Genomic DNA, 21,386 nt, shown 5'->3' on the forward strand with positions numbered 1-21,386 from the left:
CATTTCGGGTGGGTGGACAGTGGGTGAGTGGCCAAAGTGGGGGTGGCTGCAGGTAGCATGGGAGGGCGGTGGGACTGAACTGGGGGCTCAGACAGAAGGTAGAAAAGATGGGTTTGGAGACAGATCGGCAGTTAGGGGTGGGACTGGAGTGATGGGGAAAAGTGGGTACCTTGGGTGAGGAGTGTGACAGCAAGGGAGGAGATGAGGACTCGGCAGCATGAGGAGCCGGAGTTGGTCAGGGACAAGGGGGACAGATGGCTGGGGAACAAGGTCTGGCCCTGTAGCATGCCCGCATGCATGCACATGCATGTGTGTGTGAGAGCTGTCCTCGGTTCTGTGCTTTTCCACTAAGACTTCGCATTTTGATTTAGCTGGCAGAGAGCAGTGGTAGAGCAACCTAGAGTCTGCTTCTGGATCTGCCTGGCACGAGCCGGGTCACCTTTGTGCTTATTTTTCTCGGTTGGTACCTGCTCACTTATCTGCCGAGTGAGTCTACTGACCTAGTAGAGGTATCTGTGAGCACCCCTAACACGGTGAGGGGGTGGGGCCTCGTGAACTGCAGGAGGTGGACAAAAACGTATGTTAGTCTTTAATGGGTACCCCATCCTGACCTAGGGCGGCTGCCAGCTTTTATTATGGCCATATGCATAACACATATCTCGTATGCATGCGCACATGTAGGACAGTTTCCAGCCTTGTTATAGGCATGTCTCATGTACATGACTATGATGCTTTGACATGTATAGAAGTGTCCAGCCTCATCATGGGACGTGTCCCATGTACATGAGCCGCGCATCTTGACAAATATATGAGCTACCAGCCTTGTCGTGGGCACACGTCCCATATGCGTGACATATTTTGACACGTATGCCAGTTAACCTTGTCATGGGCATGTCTCATATTCACAGCCATGTCCTGATATGTGACATTTGCCAGCCTCGTCATAGGTATGTCCTACATGCATGATCACATCTTGACACATAGGACTGTTATTAGTCTCATCACAGGCATGTGCAGATATATGTGATTTTATTGTCATTGTGGGCATGTGCTAATGTGTTTGACTGTTAAGAGCCTTATTGTGGGTGCATCGTAACTGTCAACAGTCCCGTGGTGGGTATATTCCAATATGTGTGACAGATTGAAACACTCTTTGCTTTTGTGGTTTGAGCCTAGTCAAATTCCCAGACTGTCTTCTGGCTTTTGTCCTAAAAGGAAACCCGTATCCTGGCTCTCAGGACTATCCCTGTCTTTTGCTTATGGACTCAGTGTTGACCGTGTCCTGACCATAGGCTGAGTTGCTACATTCCAGGCAATTGCCTTGACTGAAGTTTGGTTTGGTTTGGAAAACAGTTACCAAGATAAAAGGGGCTGACGTGAGCAGGATTTTCTACGATAAACCTCCGAATAAAATAGAAATTACGGATAGTGTAGAGGAGGAGGAATCCTGTGGTTTCAGAAATAAAGCAGGAAACCAAAGCCAAAGGGATAGGAACCAGGTACTTCCAGTTCCTGATGGCGGCTCTCAAGGGCGGTGCTGTGGTCTGAAGCCCCTGTGAGGCTTGAAGAGGTGCTATGGACTTGGAAAAGCCAGAAGCAACCATAGAATCTGGGATTAGCATAAAAAAAGGAGGGGCCGGGGTGATGGGTCAACACTCAAGAGCGCTTGTTGCTCTTGAAGAGGACCCAGGTTTGGTTCCCAGCACCCACATAGTGGGTCTCCACCATCCAACCCTTCTCACCTCTGAGGCACCAGGCATGAACATGGTTACGCACACATACATGCAGACAGAAACACTCAAAATAATCTAAAAAAAAATTTTTTTTTGAAAAGGACTGGAGATAAAGAGCATGAGGGTAAAGTAAAAGGTTTCAGTTATATAAAGGCAGGAAACGTCACAGAATTAGTGAAATTAGCAGGATAGTGCGAACAACAGCAGCAAGGAAGTTTGCGATGGTCCTTAACTTATTGAAACAAACAAACAAACAAACAAACAAACAAGAAAGCTGCACACAGAAGAGTCTGTGGCTTGGAGACACAGAATCCAGGACTTACTAAAAAAAAAAAAAAAGCAAAGCCATAGCAGTGAGCGAGGAGATCAGGCTGAGACCACCCAGAATCAGCTTAGGAAGCTGATGAGATGGCCATGAAGGACCAGTTAGGGGACCTGAGGACAAACACGGAGACCTCAGCATCTACTTGATAGGAATTCCAGAGGAAATGAATAGAAAGGCTAAGAATCTCCCAAAAGCAAACAGATATTATGAGACTCCTTTCTGAAGAAGTATGTCACAAATAAATTATGATCTGTCAGGGCAGAAATTTAAAATGCCACCAACAAGCAGAAAGATGTTTAAAAATACCAGCGCCGGTAGAGGGAGTCAGCGGCTCAGAGTGAGCGATGATGGTTTGACTTTAGGCTTCTTCAGCAGTGATAGAGACAGAAGACGATTAAAGTTATCCTAGCCAAACTGGCTGACTAGAGAGAGCAGAGACACCCACAGACTTCAGGCTCTAGGGTCTAATCTAACCCAGGTCAGTCTTAGAGATCAGACCTATGGCATAGATGGATAAACCAATATGGTACACAGCTCGGTTTGACTGGACCTTGGTGCACAGTCCTGGAGTCTTGCTAGAAGCTGTTCTAATACCAGGTCAGAAGGGCTCTTCTTACTTCCTACTAAGAGGTGTTATCCATCCTGAACTCTGAACTCCAGGACCCTAGAGGCTTGCTGTGGGAATGGAAGAGCTCTGTCGGGCCGGGCTATGGCTTTTGCCTGTAGAAATGGGAGCAGAGGAGTTGAATCTTTTCCTCTGCTCCAGAACTACAACTGTAGTTGTAACTACAGTTACAGATCTTGCTGGCCCAGAGGTATCATGGTATTTCTGAGTAGAGGCTAGAAGGGGTCTGGGAACAGCTCAGCTGGAGCCTCTGCCTATACTTCTGCGCCCAGGATCATAGCTATTGAAACTGAACCAAGGTTCTAAATGGGCCTGTATTTAGAGAAAAGCTACCCCGACACAAAGACAACTATCTTGGGAGGGGACCTGGTCCTTCTGGGAATGTCTGATTGGAGAAAGGCAGACCAGCATAGCATTCTCCAAATCGCTGAGCATCCCACAATCCACTGTCTTGTTCTTTTTCGTTCGTTTGTTTGAGACAGGGTGATTCCGTAGTCTAGGCAGCTCTTGAACTGCCTGTATTTTTTTGAGTTCTAGGATTGCAGGCATGCTCTATCATTCCTGGATTTGTTTGTGTTTTTGAAAGGTAGAAATAAGACATATTGAGTCACTACTGTTATAAACATGCCTATCCTGCCAGTCACTGGCAGTCTCTTTAGGAGCCATGTTTGTCAAAGAGGTAACCTGAGCACTTGGGCAGAAGAAGCCAGTGTGTGGTGAGGGGGAAGTGGGTGCAGGGGTTGAGGTTCATGCTGTGGAGAGGAGGAGGCAGGGCAAGGTAGGAGGAAGAAGAGAGTTGAGTTCCTCAGAACTAATGGAGTGAGCAGAGGCTGGTCCAAATTAAATTAATTAATTAAGTAAAATGGAAGCGGTGGCGTCTGGCACAAATCATTGGGAACACTCTGTGGTGTGGCACATACTTATTGCTCAGGAGGTTGAGGCAGGAGGATTGCTGTGAGTTCCAGGCCTGTCTGGATTACAGAGTGTGAGTTCAAGGTCAATTTGGGTTCCACATCTCATATTAAGAAGGGTTGTTCATAAGAGGTGGGGGGAGAGGGTGGGGAAGAAGCACAGAGCACCCTGTCTCCATTCTTCTTGTCTGGGGCTCCCTTACCAAATATGCCTATGGTCAGCTTGAGTCAGGGACATGGGTTAGCAGGGACCCACATCAGGGACCTAGTGTGGGCAAGCTGTCCCTGTTCATTTATTTAGGTGAAATTAAGACTTCCCTCAATTCCTGGGTCTTTTCTTTTGTGATAAGAGGTTGGCCTAGGTCCCTGCCACTGCCTTGGTCTGGAGAAGATTTCTTTACCAAATATGGACCCTGCTTGCCGTTACACACCTGCTTTGGGATATGGAGGTGTGTATCCTTAGGGCGGCCCTTGCCCAGCCTGTTCAAAGGCCCTGGGTTCCATCTGCAGTACCGCAAAAACAAAACCCAATCCCCCCCCAAAAATCCCAGTGCGGAGTGTTCAAAGGTGACCACCTTGGTGAATAGTGGACTTGAACCTTTGTTTTTGTAGTTCTATCTTTGTTCTGAACAGACATCTGGCTGCTTCAAGTACAGTTTAATTGTGCACATCTCCGTGTGTGCATGTGTGCACATGTGTGTGTGTGCATGCTTGTGAGTATTCGTGTGTACACGGCGTGTCTTCCTGCTTTTGCTTGTTCTCCTCTAGAGGTTTAGCGCATCCGTAGGCTTTGTTCTGCTGGTCTCAGAAGGACGTACAGATGGGGACAGGTCTGCAGGACCTGGTTGTTGGGGAGGTGGGGAAATGGGGAACAGGATCCAGACATCATTGTGCAGCATGGCCCAGGGGCCGTGCCACGATCTTCCTCTAAACTCCCTTTGCTCTGTTTCTCAATTCTCAGCTTCCATTCGGAGAAGAAAAGGGGGTAAGTCTGCTGCTGTGATTCTAGGCCTGGCTTGCCTGTCCCGACCGAGGGGTGCTGGTGTGTGATGAATCCAAGTCAGAGTGGTCTGGAGTCTGGCATACTTATCTCGCTCCAGCTTGGGGATCTGGTAGAGACATGGTAAAGAAGTTCCCAGGGCCATCCCCAAGAGTTATAGGGAGCACAACCATAGTCCTTGTGGGTTTAGGTGAGCTGGGGGTGTAACCTCCGAAGATAGTGTGGTGGGGAGAAAGACCCAGAGCTGGGGAGGGGATGGCCTCTGGGGGTCAGGCCGTGGAGTTTGGAGGAGTGAGGTGCTTGGGCTGTGTTGGGATGGGAGTGACAGGGTGTTCAACTCTGCTCTGTGCTGTATCTTTTATCTCCTCCTTGCCCTAAGCCAGTTTCCTGCTGGTGAGTTGTAGCCCAGAGCAAAGCTGCTTTGGGTAGGAGTTTGAATCTGGTGGCTCTGGAAAAGGAGCTAAACTCTCCCGCTCCGAACCCCCACCCCACCCCTGGGCTGTTAAGTTCACCATCTCTTCTTCAGGGTCCACCCCTGTGTCCTCTGAGGCCCTTTGTCATATGGTTTGTGTGTCCAGCATGGCTGCAGGGAACACAGTGTCTGTGTGGGGTCAGAGACACCAGGGCTGGGACTGGGTACTGAGGTCCAGCATCTGGGGAAGTCTTACCTGGCTTCTGATGTCACCTCTGCCTCTTGAGTGGATGTGAGTCAGGCTCAGATATACCCAAAGCCTAGGCTGTGTGGTTTTGTGCATCCAGCATCCCTCTCCCTCTCCCTCTTACTTCTGATGTCCTGGACTCTGCCTGGGTAGAGGGACCAGCTCTGGCTCATGATGGGCATGTGACCAGTAGGCTCCCCTCTAATCTCTTCTTGTTAAGATCGGTATCCTAACTCTGTGACAGTCGGGCTCCCAGGATGCTAGGCTATAGTCATGCACTTCTTCCAGATGTGGGAGAAATGGCTGATTTGTCACTTCCATGGACCCTTCTTTTCATCCCTGCTTGGGTTCCCAACACACTCTGCCCTGCACCCAAGATGAAGTGGGCACGGAAGGCTGATGGGAATGCCCACACTTGGTTCCTAAAGGATTTTATTTAATTTTTAAATATCTAAAATCATTTAGGATTATTTTTTTCTAATTCTGTAGTGGATTTATGTTGGGGAAAAAAGTTCAACTTTTCATATGTAATTTCAGTTTTTCTAGTTTTTAAATTCTTCCTCTTGGAAGTAATTCTGTCTTGGCCACAGCATTATTGCACCAGAACCCTAAACGGTTGCTTTGTTAGACGTTGTGTGTAAACTGCTCGGATCTCTTGGATCTGTTAGGTTTCTTAGAGACACACAGTCTCTTAAGTCCACGGCTCAGGTGACTGTGCCTTGGTAGGAAATATCACTGTGTCATGAACTGCCCTTTCTCCTTCTGTCTTTACTTCTGTGGTTTCTGGACTGGATGGTAGTAAGGGTCTGTGATCTGGGGTGATGCTCTGTTGGCGACATTTCGTGCGTGGGAAACAGGAGAGCAACGATAGGGTATTGAGGTGGTGACAGCAGTAGCCATGGAAAACTTGGCACATACTGCACAGCACCAAGGACTTGGCCAGGGTGGTGGTTTCACCTGTTCAAAAGGAAGTTAATCATTTCATTGCAAAGACAAATGAGAAGACCTTTTGCGTCTGTCTCTGCATTGTTACCTGGTGGTACTGAAAGCCATGCTTGGACCCTACCAATTTCTCTACAGTGGGAACTTGTTTTGCTGGCTAAGTCCTATATTGTTCAGTCCTCCAGTAGGGTAGAGCATTCTCTTTCTGAGGAACCCATGAATCATTGGTGAAGATAAGCTAAATGTCCTGGCTGTGTCCTCAGCATCTGCAGTGGCCAGTGTGGTCTGCATTGGCCAGTGTGGTCTGCATTGGCCAGTGTGGGCTGCATTGGCCAGTGTGGTCTGCATTGGCCAGTGTGGTCTGCATTGGCCAGTGTGGGCTGCATTGGCCAGTGTGGGCTGCATTGGCCAGTGTGGGCTGCATTGGCTAGCATGGCTGTGGGCTTCTTTGTGCTAATTTCCCCTAGACCTATATGGCATAGACACTGCTCGTGACTATTTTACTAGATGAAGGCACTGGTTCTCAGGGGTATACATCTAAACAGAGTCAGTGTACAAGGTGCGAGTCTCAATACGCTATACAATAAGAGAGCCTCAGGAGTGAGTTCACTTCTACACAACAACTGTTCGGTTAGAGACAGTAGGTGCTGGTGAGCAGCTGCGGTTTGGGTTTGAAAAGAGTAAGAGATGTCCTGGCTGACCATAGACGTTCTTCAGCAGTGGTTCTTGGAGAATGGAAGGGTGTTTAGGACAAATGTCCCCCAATGGTAGACACAGCCTTCAAGAATTGGATATGGTCTGGGGACGGGTGGAGCCTGAGGCTTCTGAGGGAGAGGAAGAGGAAGGCACTGCCCAACCTATAGAGCACGCCGGTGCCCTGACCCCAAGTGTACTCTGAGCAAGAGTTATAGAACCATATCTCAGACAGCCTTCAGACGCTTTAAAGGTCTCTGAAACCCTTTCCCCTGCTGAAATGGGTTTCCCTTGTAGTTCAGTCTGATCTCAAACATGTCGTCTGGCCTCAGCCTCTCAAAGACTGGGATTGCAGGATTTCCTTTCCTTCTGCCATGAGAAAACACAGTGAAATTACATGCTCAAGGCAGGAAGAGCTTACTTATATTTGGCTCTCAGTTTGAAGGCTTTTCCATCTCTAAATCAGGAAGAAGAGGGTGGTCAACATTCGGTGTTTTGTTTGTTCGGTTTTTTTTTTTTTTTTTTTTTGAGCAGTTGTGAAGGAATGAGAGCTAAGGAAACGGCGCTGCTGGAGTTTGGGGTGGGCCTTCCCATATCAATCACCATCATCTTGAGAATCCCTCACAGGTGTGTCTGGAGGCTGGTCTCCTAGGTGACTGAATTCTATGTCAAGTCGACCACAGTAACTGTCATACAAGGTGTGCTGCCACACTGAACTCTGTACATTTTTTTGATAAGCCAAAGTAGCATTTTTCTTCCTCTCTTTTGAGGAGAGTGTGTGGTGTACCTATGTGCACGCATGTGCGTGCACCTGTACAGGCACGTGTGTAGGCCAGAGGTCTGCCTGCTGAGTGTCTTCCTCAGTCATTCATTCTCCATCTTACCCTTTGAGACAGGCTCTTTCACATCCACAGCTTGCCATGTGAACTAGACTGTCTGGCCAGGGAGTCCCTAGGATCTGTCTGTTACAGACATATACTACCACGCTCAGCTTTTTAAAAAAGATTTATTTATTTATTATATGTAAGTACACTGTAGCTGTCTTCAGACACAGCAGAAGAGGGCATCAGATTTCATTACGGATGGTTGTGAGCCACCATGTGGTTGCTGGGATTTGAACTCAGGACCTTTAGAAGAACAGTCAGTGCTCTTAACCACTGAGCCATCTCGCCAGCTCCGCTCAGCTTTTTATGTGGGTGTTGGGAGTCTGAACTCCGGACTTCATGATTGCGCAGTAGGTACTTTACTCACAGAGCCACCGCCACAGCCCCCAGAGTCCCATTTTAAAACCAGTAACTTTAATAAAAAAGTAAACCCGACTCCACAAAGGTTTTTATTTTATAGCGGATGTGACAAGAATATGCCCGAGGCCGCCTGGCTCCTCTCAGCCAAGCCCTTCTTAGGCATCAGCCTTAAATAGCTCTGAAGTCTGAGGAGTTTGAGTAAGCTTTTGGAGAGGAGAGTCCTTTCCACACTTTCCATACCTCCCATTCCATCGGAGCTGCCTTTCTGCATGGGTAAGAAGGAAGGAAGGAAGGAAGGAAGGAAGGAAGGAAGGAAGGAAGGAAGGAGGAACTGTAGCTTCTTGGATCTGAGTACCGAGGCCATTTTAGATCTCCAGCCTGAGTTTTTTTTTTTTCCTTAGGAAATAGCTCCCCTCTGCCAGGCCAGCTCTTGGTTATTATCTTATTTACCCACTCAGAATATCTTGCTTGAATGTTAGTGTCTGTCCCTGTGGCGGTGGTCCTACTAGAAGGAGCTTACCATGGCAGAGTGGTGGAGGATAGACCATGTGCTGAGAGAAGGCACTGGGTGAGATGAGACCAAGGGGAATTGATCTAAGTGGTCTGCCGCCAGTCTGATATCCCTGTGGTTATCTCTGTGGTCACTGCAGGTGACTTGCAGTGTGTCTGGAGGTTGGTCTCCTAGGTGGTTGAATTCTTTTTTTTTTTTTAAATTAAAATATTGACGTACCTTATTTTTTAATTTTTTAAAAAAAGATTTATTCATTTGTTTTATGTATACGAGTAACCTGTAGCTGTACAGGTGGTTGTAAGCCACCATGTAGTTGCTGGGACTTGAACTCACAACCTTCTGAAGAGCAGTCAGTGCTCTTAACCGCTGAGCCATCTCTCCAGCCCGGTGATTGAATTCTATGTCAAGTTGATAACAGTAACCATCAGACATGGTGTGATGCCACACTGAACTCTGTACATCTTTTTTTTTTTTTTTTTTTTTTGATAAGCAAAAGTATCCCCTCTCCCCACCCCCAGCTTTTGGTTTTTAGAGACAGGGTTTCTCTGTATAGATAGCCCTGGCTGTCCTGGAACTCACTCTGTAGACCAGGCTGGACTCGAACTCAGAAATCCTCCTGTCTCACAAGTGCTAGGATTAAAGATGTGTGCCACCACTGCCCAGCTCTCTCTCTCTCTCTCTCTCTCTCTCTCTCTCTCTCTCTCTCTCTCTCTCTCTTTCTCTCTCTCTCTCTCTCTCGGGGAGTGTGTGGCGTGTGTAAGTATGTGACTTGCAGTGACCACTGAGGTACCCAGGGTCTTCTTAAGGAGAGAGTTTGGCTGGTGAAGGAACTGGAACCTGGGGTCTGCAGAGTACAGATGGTGTCAGATCTAGGTCTCAGGCAGTGAGAGGCCTAGGGGTGGTGGGTAGGGCTCATTGGCTCCTGTTAGTGCTACGATGCCCGCGTAGGTGGGTGTGGCAGTCCTGCGGCTGAGGCGGCATCTCTTTGGTTGTGCAGAGAAGTTGGATGAGATCCTGGCAGTTGCCGCGGAGCCGACACTGAGGCCGGACATTGCAGATGCTGACTCGAGGGCGGCCACTGTCAAGCAGCGGCCCACCAGCCGGAGGATCACCCCTGCTGAGATCAGCGTAAGCCAGCCTTGGGCCAGGGCTCTGGGATGGTCAGGTCCGGGCCTGGGGATCAGAGGGTCATGCGCCTCTCTTCTGAGGTAAGAGTTCTTTATCTGGATCCCTTCTCCAGAGGAGGTGGAACTCTCATGGCCTCTCTGGGAGACATTTGGGACCACGTTAGCCTGTAGGGTGGCCGTAGTTGAGTTCGCTTCTGTGGTTGTAGCTTTTAATGCTTCTGACCTTAGTCAGAGTCTGTGTTACTCTGGCTAACACAGAGGAGGGTCCACAGCTTTGCCGAGCCTATGGAACAGCATGTCCCTATTCAGATGGCATCTGTATCCCACCTGGCACCCTTGGATTCGTTCTCCCTCTCTGCTCAGACTATGCCCAGGGTCTGAACTTTCTATCGTGTGTTCATTTCACTACCCATAACGCTGCAGACCCCAAATGAACATGGGCACCGGTGCCTTTGGGGTGTCTGGTGTATGGGGTGTCTGGTCTAGCCTAGAATGGGTGGGGCTGGATGGAAAACTGGGTGCTCCAGTGCCCTGGAACTTCCATGTTCCTCCCTGACCCCACAGTCATTGTTTGAGCGCCAGGGCCTCCCAGGCCCAGAGAAGCTGCCGGGCTCTCTGCGGAAGGGGATTCCACGGACCAAATCTGTAGGTACGGCTGGGCTGAGGGACTGCTTGGGGTTAGGGATGGCTGGGTTGGGGTGGGTAGATTCAGGGTTGGAGGACCCCATCTCTCTCTGCAAAAGTTCAAGGATGCCACTTTGTTTATGGATCTGAGTTTGCTCTTCCACCCAGAGATGGGCCGTGGGAAGACACCTTTGGAATTCTTTTCCCGTCTGCCTCTCCCCATCCCCGGCCACCCTTTTAGTCCTTCTTCTCTTCCTCTCTGTCATTTCTGCCATGCACGGGTGACAGCTGTTACCAGCACGGCCTTCTCCTGTCCTGTCAGCCAGAGCACAGGTCCAGTTTCCCAACCTAAAATTAACTCTTTTCCTTGAGCCATCTCTCCAGGTAGCATCCTCTCCAGGTCCCTTAGTGGTCGGACCCAAAAGGTCACCCGTAATTGCTCTCTCTCGTCTCCATATGCTTATGAATTTGAAGCAGCTGGGTCTCTCCGAAGCCAGATTGAAGCTGCTCCCACTAGGGTCAGCAGTAGCCTCGGGGCATCCCCCCTGGCTGGCACCATCCGCTTTCCTTCCACTGACCTTGGTTGACATTTGTGGCTTTGTTCCCTCCTCTGCGAAACTCCTAGGATTGTGGGAATGAGTTTCTTGCTCTCCCCTCCTTTCTCACTGCATTTGTTCAGCATATCCAAAGAGTAGGTCAACTCAAGGCTGTGTCCTCGGGCTCCCTTCCTTCTGTCTATCCTTCTGTCTATCCATCTGTGGAGCTTCCTTAGTCCCTGCCCGCCATCACACTCCACACCTGGCCGTGTCTTCTCCTAATCCCAGGCCAGGGTCCTTAACAAGCCCTGCTGTCTGCACGTTTCTCAGGTATCTAGTCTCCTTGACCCACACATCCGTCCACACCTGTTCTTATACCCCTTGCCACACTCACCGTCTGTGCCACATCAGCGTAAACTCCTGTTCAGGCCAATTACAGGCTAGACATGAGCTGCTTATATGCACGCTGGCTCATTTAATACCTACGGCAACCATGTGGGGGTGGGAAATCATTTATTTTAAAGGGGAGTTAAAAATGGCTTGCCCCAAAGTCACATAGCTTCCCTGCCTATACCTCATTAAGAATGGATACATGCTTAAGCCAAACAGCTATCCGAGTGTGCCTGTTGCCCATTCTGGGACTCCTGCTTACTATAAGCTGGCCCTAGGCTGGATCTGGGTCTCAGTTGGAAGGTGACATGTCTAGAGTTATGTCAGTCCAACAGTTTATAATGTGGGTGTCAAGGTACACATATAAATGGAGAGTGACTGCGGAGATGCAGACACACAGAAACAGCATTTATACTTAGAATAACAGGGCGAGCAGACCTTTCCTGGGGATTCTGGGGCAAACGTGTGATAGAGGCCAGTGTGTAAAAAGCACAGGCGTCTAGATGGTAGAGTCCTTCGTGGGCTGGCAGTGATTCTTCCGTAAGTGGCTGGGTGGAGAAGGGCAGCTGGTGAAGACTGCAGTTCCTCTGGTGCCGAGAGACACTGCTTTATGCTCTTCCAAGCATCCTGGGCGTCCTCCATGGTTTCTTTATTTCTTGCCTTACAAGTCTTACAGCAGGCTTGTCTTGTACCTCGTCCACAGCTTGGTCTTCCCCGTGTCCTCTTGCCACGGATCTGTTCTCTAGCCCGTTTCTCTGGCAAAGGAAGCTTTCTGCAGTATATTTATAACCTGATATCCCTCCAGCCAGTCTCGGGTGGGCTCCTGTGGTCTCAGGTCCCCAGAGCAACAGCCCTGTCCTGCTTCATCTGGGTTATCCGCTTCTGCCTTTCTGTGGCATGAGTCTTTCCTTGTTCCTTGTTTGCCTATCTGCCCTCTCTCTTCCTGGATGGTCTTTCCCAGAGCTGACTACTGTAGATCCAGACCTATGGGCTTGTTGTATAAGCCTCAAGCAAGCCCACCAGTTCCTCCCACTGAAATATAGCTCATCAGCGGGCTAGCAGGTGCTCAACTCTAGTTCCCCATGGCTGGAGCACTGCCGTGTGCCGGCAAGAGCATTGGCCGAGTAGGCTCCGTGGACTCCCACCCCAGGTTCTGGCTGCACGTCCCTGGGCACGTAATACAACTGTTGGGATCCCAGGACTATAGTCTGCAAATATGGATATAGCCAGTAAGGACAGCTCAAGCTTAAACCTTGTTGCAGTAGTTGCAGCAGCCCCTCCTTCCAGGCTGTGTCTGGAGTATACAGTCAGCACCCAGGAAACGACCCTGTTGTGGACTGGCAGGTAGAGAGCACCTTTCTTTAGTCTGGTGTCAGCACAGACCGCTATTCCGTGCGAGGCAGGTGACTTTTTTTTTTATCCTCAGGCACAACCTACCATGCCATTGGTATTAAATTCCACCCCCTCTCTCACTGTCACGCTTCATGCCTGTCTTCTGTAACCTTGAGGTCTCTGCGAGCTCTTCCTACATAGCTTCACCTAGCACACAGACCTGTGAGTGCTCAGTACGTGTCCCTGTGCTGTGTAGGAATGACATCAGGAGGCAGACCTTAGAACACTGGTGATGACCTCAGCCATCTTTCGTGGCGTTGCTACCTGCGGCCTTGAGTTGTCAACTGTAAATAGCCCTGTGATGGGGGCACATAAGGTCCTGTGATGAAACTGACTCCTAAAGGCGACTTGCATGAAGCTGGGATTCAAGCTCAAGTTTGCAACATACCTAGCCTTGTTAGTCCTGAGGCGACAGAGCCAGAGGCGTAACGAGTCTCCACCACGCCTGCCTTCTACTCATTAGGATGGGCCACTTGGCTTTTTCAAGCCTCGCAGTGTAGGACTCTGCACCCGTGTCTGCATCCTGTCTGAAAAGACACAGGGAGGTTCTGTAGGGAACTAGTGACATCTCTAGACAAGAGGATGGGTTTCCTTTTCAGGGAAGTGTAGCTAATGAGAACATGCTTATATCCTGGCCTGGGGTTACATTAGAGAGTAGGGATGGACCTGGAACATGCCAGTTTTGTTACCCATCCATTCTTCCTTCCATCTTCCGGCCCAGGCTCTCTAACTTGTAGCCTCTGCCTAGGGTACCAACTTACTAGTTTCCTGCAGGCCCATTCCCGAAAGTCTCTCCAAGGAACCAATGAGGCTGCTTTCCCAGCCCCTACCCTGGTTGGCTGTTGGTGTCAGTTCTTGCAGATGCACGGGTGCACTCTCCTGTGTCCCCTCATTGATGTTGATGTTTTCCTTTTGATATGTGGAGGGGGGGTCCTCCTTTCTGACCACCTTTCTTCCCGTCTCTGGTTACCATCCAGGTTTCCGATGACTCTGGCTTGTCCAACACTTTGTTTCTGAGTTGCTTCGCTTATCCTTGATGGGGAACCTCCTGAGCAGCCCGTAGGTCCTCTCTGACAGTTTTAGGGGGCTGCCTGTACTCTTCTGGTGTCTTCTCATGGCCTGCTCCGTGCCCACAGGGGTTGGAGAGAGATCTTGGCTTCAGTTCAGGCAGTCAGAGTTTGGGTCCTGTTCCAGATCCTCTGTAGGAGTGGGCCTCTACACTGTGGGTGGGGTCCCTCCTAAACCCTCCATCAGAGCTCTCCCTACCTGCAACAGGACATGGCATGGAGTGTGGGTGTCCTGCTCAGAGCTCTTGCTGTTTCCCTTTCGCCTTTCCTTGGTGGGGCTGTGGCCATTATGGGGTGGAGGATAGGACTAGCCAGTGGCGCTGGGTCCAGAGAAGCCATTCAATGGCCAGCATCCTTGCCAGACTTACCTGGCTCCTCCGTCTCCAGGGGAGGATGAGAAGCTGGCATCCCTACTGGAAGGGCGCTTCCCACGCAGCACGTCAATGCAGGACACAGTGCGTGAAGGTCGAGGCATTCCACCCCCGCCGCAGACCGCCCCGCCACCCCCACCCGCGCCCTACTACTTCGACTCCGGGCCACCCCCCACCTTCTCACCGCCGCCACCACCGGGCCGGGCCTATGACACTGTGCGCTCCAGCTTCAAACCAGGCCTGGAGGCTCGTCTGGGTGCGGGGGCCGCCGGCCTGTATGATCCGAGCACGCCTCTGGGCCCGCTGCCCTACCCTGAGCGTCAGAAGCGTGCGCGCTCCATGATCATACTGCAGGACTCTGCGCCAGAAGTGGGTGATGTCCCCCGGCCTGCGCCTGCCGCCACACCGCCTGAGCGCCCCAAGCGCCGGCCTCGGCCGTCAGGCCCTGATAGTCCCTATGCCAACCTGGGCGCCTTCAGTGCCAGCCTCTTCGCTCCGTCGAAACCACAGCGCCGCAAGAGCCCGCTGGTGAAGCAGCTTCAGGTGGAGGACGCTCAGGAGCGCGCGGCCCTGGCCGTGGGTAGCCCGGGACCAGTGGGCGGAAGCTTTGCACGAGAACCCTCTCCGACGCACCGCGGGCCCCGGCCAGGCAGCCTTGACTACAGCTCTGGAGAAGGCCTAGGCCTTACCTTCGGCGGCCCTAGCCCTGGCCCAGTCAAGGAGCGGCGCCTGGAGGAGCGACGCCGTTCCACTGTGTTCCTCTCTGTGGGTGCCATCGAGGGCAGCCCTCCCAGCGCGGATCTGCCATCCCTACAACCCTCCCGCTCCATTGATGAGCGCCTCCTGGGGACAGGCGCCACCACTGGCCGCGATTTGCTACTCCCCTCCCCTGTCTCTGCTCTGAAGCCATTGGTCGGTGGTCCCAGCCTTGGGCCCTCAGGCTCCACCTTCATCCACCCTCTCACTGGCAAACCCTTGGATCCTAGCTCACCCTTAGCTCTTGCTCTGGCTGCCCGGGAGCGGGCTCTGGCCTCGCAAACACCTTCCCGGTCCCCCACACCTGTGCACAGCCCCGATGCTGACCGCCCTGGACCCCTCTTTGTGGATGTGCAAACCCGAGACTCTGAGAGAGGACCGTTGGCTTCCCCAGCCTTCTCCCCTCGGAGTCCAGCGTGGATTCCAGTGCCTGCTCGGAGAGAGGCAGAGAAGCCCCCTCGGGAAGAGCGGAAGTCACCAGAGGACAAGAAGTCCATGATCCTCAGCGTCTTGGACACGTCCTTGCAACGGCCAGCTGGCCTCATTGTTGTGCATGCCACCAGCAATGGGCAGGAGCCCAGCAGGCTGGGGGCTGAAGAGGAGCGCCCCGGTACTCCGGAGCTGGCCCCAGCCCCCATGCAGGCAGCAGCTGTGGCAGAGCCCATGCCAAGCCCCCGGGCCCAGCCCCCTGGCAGCATCCCAGCAGATCCCGGGCCAGGTCAAGGCAGCTCAGAGGAGGAGCCAGAGCTGGTATTCGCTGTGAACCTGCCACCTGCTCAGCTGTCCTCCAGCGATGAGGAGACCAGAGAGGAGCTGGCCCGCATAGGGCTAGTGCCACCCCCTGAAGAGTTTGCCAATGGGATCCTGCTGACCACCCCGCCCCCAGGGCCGGGCCCCTTGCCCACCACGGTACCCAGCCCGGCCTCAGGGAAGCCCAGCAGCGAGCTGCCCCCTGCCCCTGAGTCTGCAGCTGACTCTGGAGTAGAGGAGGCTGACACTCGAAGCTCCAGTGACCCCCACCTGGAGACCACAAGCACCATTTCCACAGTGTCCAGCATGTCCACCCTGAGCTCGGAGAGTGGGGAACTCACGGACACCCACACCTCCTTTGCCGATGGACACACTTTTCTACTCGAGAAGCCACCAGTGCCTCCCAAGCCCAAGCTCAAGTCCCCGCTGGGGAAGGGGCCGGTGACCTTCAGGGACCCGCTGCTGAAGCAATCCTCGGACAGTGAGCTCATGGCCCAGCAGCACCATGCTGCCTCTACTGGGTTGGCTTCTGCTGCTGGGCCCGCCCGCCCTCGCTACCTCTTCCAGAGAAGGTCCAAGCTGTGGGGGGACCCCGTGGAGAGTCGGGGGCTCCCTGGGCCTGAAGATGACAAACCAACTGTGATCAGTGAGCTCAGCTCCCGTCTGCAGCAGCTGAATAAAGACACACGCTCCTTGGGGGAGGAACCAGTTGGTGGCCTGGGCAGCCTGCTGGACCCTGCTAAGAAGTCACCCATTGCAGCAGCTCGGTGAGCAGGGTGATGTGGGGAGGGGCCTGTCCCCCTGTCTTCTATTCCTTTTGTTCATTACAGGCTTCCTGCTGTCCTTCCTCATTCTGTCCCATCTCTCATCTGTCCATGGCATGGGTTCTCCCTGTCCACCTTTTTATCTTTGGTTTTGCTTTGCAGTCTGAGATAGATGGCTCTTTTAGTACAGCTGCTCTGTGGACACCTGGTGCAGGCAGTGGTGGGCCTGGGTACCTGTGAGACCCAGGGATGTTGTGAGACCTCCCAGGACCTGCTGGAGGCGGTGCTGCGGGCTTGCAACTTTGTATTCCAGCTTCTAACTCCAGCTGCTTTTGCCTTACCTGAGAATCTTTTCACCTTGTACTCTGGAGCCGCTGCTCTGTCTTGGCAGCTGTCTGACCCTGAGTCTACTGCCCCGTGGCTCCATTTTGGTTCTCTTTCTGATAGTATGGCTGCCCCATATGGCTGGTGTCCTGGAGCACCCCCCTCCCTTGATTCTTTTTCAGGAACCAGAGTACATTGGTTCCTTTCCTTAAGGGACTTGATACAAATTTCTTACCTTCTGCCCTAGAAACTTTTTTTTTCCGTGTTGTGGCACCTCCTAGGGCCCTTCAACACAGAATCCTGGATTTGCGTTATAAAGCTTCATCAAGAAGAGCTGGAAATCACACCGTCTCTCTCACCTACTTTTTCCTTCTTGTCATGTTTGCCCCATCCCCACGCCCGCGGTGATGGAGAAGTGGGAGGTGACGGAGGAGGTCTGGGTGCTACTAAGGTTGTTAGACTTTGTAGGCAGAAGGTGGCAGAGCCTTGGGTTGGTCCCTCAAGCCCTTTCTTGGCAACCTTCCCCAGGGCTCCCATGTGGACTGCATGGGTGCTGGAGAGAGCCGACCAGTTTGTGGCCAGCCTCCTGTCTGTGTTTCTCTAGCTGCTTCTGCCTCTGCCCCAGGGCTCTCTTATTACTGGGTTTGAGCGGGGTACCTACCACCCCCAATTCCCCACTCCTTGGTTCCTAGACACTGTTCACTGTCAGTTGTGGAAGACAGAGTTCACTGAGTAGTGAGCAGTGCACAGCTTAAGGAAGGGCTTCAGGTCTTACTCAGAGGGCCTGCTCATTTTACAGTCTTCCAGTTTAGGGTCTAGTAGATGAACAGGAGCTTGGGAAGCTCACATTGCTCTCTGAGAGGTTCAGGGACAGGGGCATTCCTGTCCTTCTCACGACCCGTTCTTAGACTTTCTCCCTTTTTGGCCTCTTCCATCTCTTAAGTCTGAATGCCCTTTTTTGTACTGCAGTGATGAAGGCACCCTTAGAATGGGCAGTGGCTGTGAGCCAGTCAGGACACGTGGCTGGGTCCCAGGTTTGTCTACAGAACTGGGTTTTCAACTTTACTCGGACCATTTTCTTCCTTGTCTTTTCTTCCACTATCAGCCCCTCTGTTTCTCTCTGCCTCTTTTTTTTTGATGAATGTTAGAAGTCACTTAAAGTACATAACATACTGCCTACCCTCAGTAATCACATATTAAGCCAATGAACAGAGGAGGCTTGGTGCAAGTGCTTTGTCCTAAGGCAAAGTTCATGGAAGCACAGATGGGCAAAGATCTCTTGGGCATCTAGTAGCACCTTTTGGTAACACTCCATCTGTGCTCAGTGATTTCAGGGTGGTTTGCAGAGGTAGACCTTTGCTGTGTAGCACACTTATGCATATCTTTTGTATATGAGTGATACATTTTATCATGTTCATCAGTCATTTTAACTTCACTGAAGCACCTTGCACCCTGCTCTTCCATTTGCCTCTGTATTCCATTCTGTTCCCACTCACTTTTCTTCCCCATTTTGGATCTTTCTTTCTTTCTTTCTTTCTTTCTTTCTTTCTTTCTTTCTTTTTTTTTTTTTTGGTTTTGGAGGCAGGGTCTTGCTATGCAGTCTGAACTGGCTTTGATCCTCCTACCTGTCCCCACAGTGTGAGCTGTCACATCCTCGCACCTGGATGAAACAATGGCCATCTGGAGTGTGTCCTGCCACCTACCACAGTGCTTTCCTTTCTGGCTGCAGGCTTGGAGCACTTGTGGCTCTGTACACAGCTAGCTTATTTCAGACCTGGTCTTTTGTCTGGTCTTTGTGGACACCCTTACTTTGATGTCTGTGGGGGCTGTGCCTCAGCTCTGGCTTTGTAGCCAGTGGGGGCTGGAATCTGGCATTTGGGTCTTACTTTGGCATACAGATCACTAATGAGCCTTTCCCTTAGAGAAGTGTCCAAAGCGTGTGAAGTTCTGATGTCTAGGTGTGACTGTGTCCTTCTCAGGACCTGTCCTGCTTTGGCAGAGCACACACCCTTGAGCCACATCTTTGGTCTGTGCATGGTTCCCGAGCCTTACCTACCAGGCTCATCTCATCTCCTCTTGATGGAGTCCACCAAGGACATGACCCTCTTCATTCATCATCTCTGAAGATGCCTCAGGCCAGGCAGCGATGCCTTCTAGCCACAGGTGCTCTGCAGCCTGAGCTTTTTGTAGACAAGTTAAACTTGCCCGTGTTTCACAGGAAAAGCTCAGTAACTTGGAGATCAACTCGTTTGCACAGGGCCCAATGTTGGGTTTTAGGTTGAGGCTGGAAGGTACATTGTTGTTGGTGCTACTGCTGAGGTCTGTGATCCCACCTGTCTCTCACTTCAGCTTGCAGGTCTCGCCCCTGCTGATCAGATCCCTGTCTACTGAGAGCCCTGGGCTGCATCTTACTTGTTCATCACTTAGAGCCCGACCTTGGGCTCCACACCTGGTTGTGGAGCTCTGCCTGTCTGTCAGTCGTGAGACCTGCGCCTGTCTCCCGTTCCCCTTGTCTTCTGGGTCTCATGTTTGGACTTGAATCTTACATGTGGTTTGAAGCCTACAACAGGGCTCTTTTGCTTTGGCTTTCAGGGTCTTTCTGGGGAGGGGCTCTGGGGTGTGTGTGTGTCGAACTCAAGGCCCCGAGCATACTAAGCAAATAGTCAACCACCGAGTTACATCTGCTTTGTTTTATTGAGATGTGAGACCTTTCTTTCCTTACATTTGTTGTATGTGTGCGTGTGTGTGCATGTGTGTGTGTGTGTGTGCATTATACACGCTTTATGGTATGTATGTGGAAGTCAGAGAACCTGTGGGAGTCAGTACTCTCTTTGCATTTTGTGGGTCCCGGGGATTGAACTCAGGCCGCCAAACTTGACTGCAAGTGCCTTCACCGACTGAGCCATCTCACCAACCTGAGAGTTTTTCCATAGAGCTTAGGCTGGCATTGAACGCGATGTGTGGCTCAGCTTGGCCTTCAGCTTAAAATAAACCCTCCTGCCTATGCCTCCTTAGTGCTGATATCACAGGTGTATACAGGCATGCCAGCTGACTCAGTCTTATACCTGATCGTCACTTTTCTTCCTTTTTTTTTTTTTTTTTTTTTTTAAAGATAAAATGACTTTGGAAGTATTTGCTACAATACTTTACGGAGCCTTTAATTTTTTATTATTTTTTTTATTAGATGCTTGTGTGTGGGTGGTCAAAGTGTGCCCTGTTCTTTAGACCTATTGAGGTCACTGCTGAGATTTCACAGGAGACCTACTTTCCAGTCAGACTGCTCCACAGAGCCCTGTCCTGACTGTTATCAGTCCTGCCTGCATGTTAAGGGGATGGACAGAGCCTAGGTTCTGGGGAAGTCATACATGAAGGTCCCCAGTTGACCCCAGGAGACTGGGGACAGGATTCATTGTGTCCCCGCAGAGCAGTTGCATGAAGTTATAGGCAGATGCATTGCTAGGGAACAGAAAGAGACCATAGAAGAGGAGATGTAGGAACACATGGCATGTCAGTGTTGAACGGGCCCGGCAGTGAGGAGTGAGGCCGAGGCAGGAGAGCTGCCGAGCCCTGCCTGTTCCTACTGGGAACTGTCCTGTAATGAGGCCTCTGAGTTGCCAAGGGCCATAGGCCTAGGTCTGATCCACATGAGTGCAAAGGTGGGGATCGTGACATAGAAGCCAGGCCAGAGTACGAAGGAACCTTTTCTTGACTGTTGGTACCAGTGGGCTGACGGAGGTAAGGCAATCCCAGGACGGTTTTTGTAGGACGACTTTTTTTTTTTTTGTCAGTGTGACTTATATCCCTGAGTTTGTGCCAGGCTTTGGGAGTCAAGGAAAGCCACTGAGAAGGAAGTGAAGGGCCGGGATGTTGCTCAGTGGTTAGAGGGCTTGCCTTGTGTGCATGAGGCCTGGGCTTTGTCCCTAGCAGAGAAAAAGGGAGAGGGGGAGGGGGAGAAGAAGGAAGAGAAGAGGAGAAGGGAGAGAAGGGAGGAAAGGAGGGAAGATGGTGAAAGACCCTGAAACTCTGAGGGCCCTGGACTCAGGTGACGAGGAAGACCTGGGTTAATGGGAGGAATTGGTGACATTCCCCAAAGCTGAAAAGGTAGAGGAGCCACAGTCCTCTCGTGGGTGCTGCTCACTGAGGCAGAGTTGGACATCCTGCATGTTAAAAGGTGTTAGGAGAGCCCAGTGGAAACCTTGAGCTCAGAATGCCACCGATAGGCCCTCGCGCACGGCATTCCTGGGCTTGTTAGTCACATCAGACAATGGGTAGATGACATAGGCTGAGACCGTGCAGACCATGAAAGACCGCGGTAGGCTGGAGAAGCTGTCCAGGAGGTAGGATGCCGAGGGAAGGGCTCCTCCAAAGAATCAGGTCATCCCAGGGGACCCCTGCGTCCAGCCTTGGTGAATGCCACAAACAAAGGCCAGTTCTCAGCGGCTCCCAGTTCCTGGGGCAAGATCGAGTGTCTTAGAGTAGTGGATGCTGTGAGGTGACCATGCTGTGGATGCAGCCTGAGCAGAATGTGATTGGCCAGTCAGCTACTGGGTGGCAGTAGCCAGAGATGGGTGTGCAGAGGTGCCGTAGACAGGTTAGAATCAATCAGATTTTCACCCTGCTGGGGTTTCTGTCCTGGGGAGGG

General features: G+C 51.5%; 1 protein-coding gene across 12 annotated transcripts in view; it reads left to right on the forward strand.

Moving 5' to 3' along the window:
• Shank3 (SH3 and multiple ankyrin repeat domains 3) overlaps window positions 1–21,386 on the forward strand; it is a 67,249-nt gene that overhangs the window by 40,447 nt on the left and 5,416 nt on the right. For 5 of the 12 annotated variants that reach the window (XM_030248673.1, XM_006521221.3, XM_006521222.3 and 2 more), the window contains 4 exons: window positions 4,556–4,579; window positions 9,641–9,771; window positions 10,335–10,419; window positions 14,167–16,423. The exons of 1 other annotated variant lie outside the window; for it this stretch is intronic. In XM_030248673.1, coding sequence (XP_030104533.1) covers window positions 4,556–4,579; window positions 9,641–9,771; window positions 10,335–10,419; window positions 14,167–16,423 — 2,497 coding nt within the window. Of the gene's footprint in view, window positions 1–908; window positions 948–4,555; window positions 4,580–9,640; window positions 9,772–10,334; window positions 10,420–14,166; window positions 16,424–21,386 lie in introns of those variants that run through there. 6 more of the 12 variants (XM_006521224.4, XM_017316714.2, XM_030248676.1 and 3 more) reach the window with 5 other exon arrangements.

Source organism: Mus musculus, chromosome 15 (genome assembly GCF_000001635.26).
Source record: "Mus musculus strain C57BL/6J chromosome 15, GRCm38.p6 C57BL/6J".
In the NCBI taxonomy this organism is placed as follows: Eukaryota; Metazoa; Chordata; class Mammalia; order Rodentia; family Muridae; genus Mus; species Mus musculus.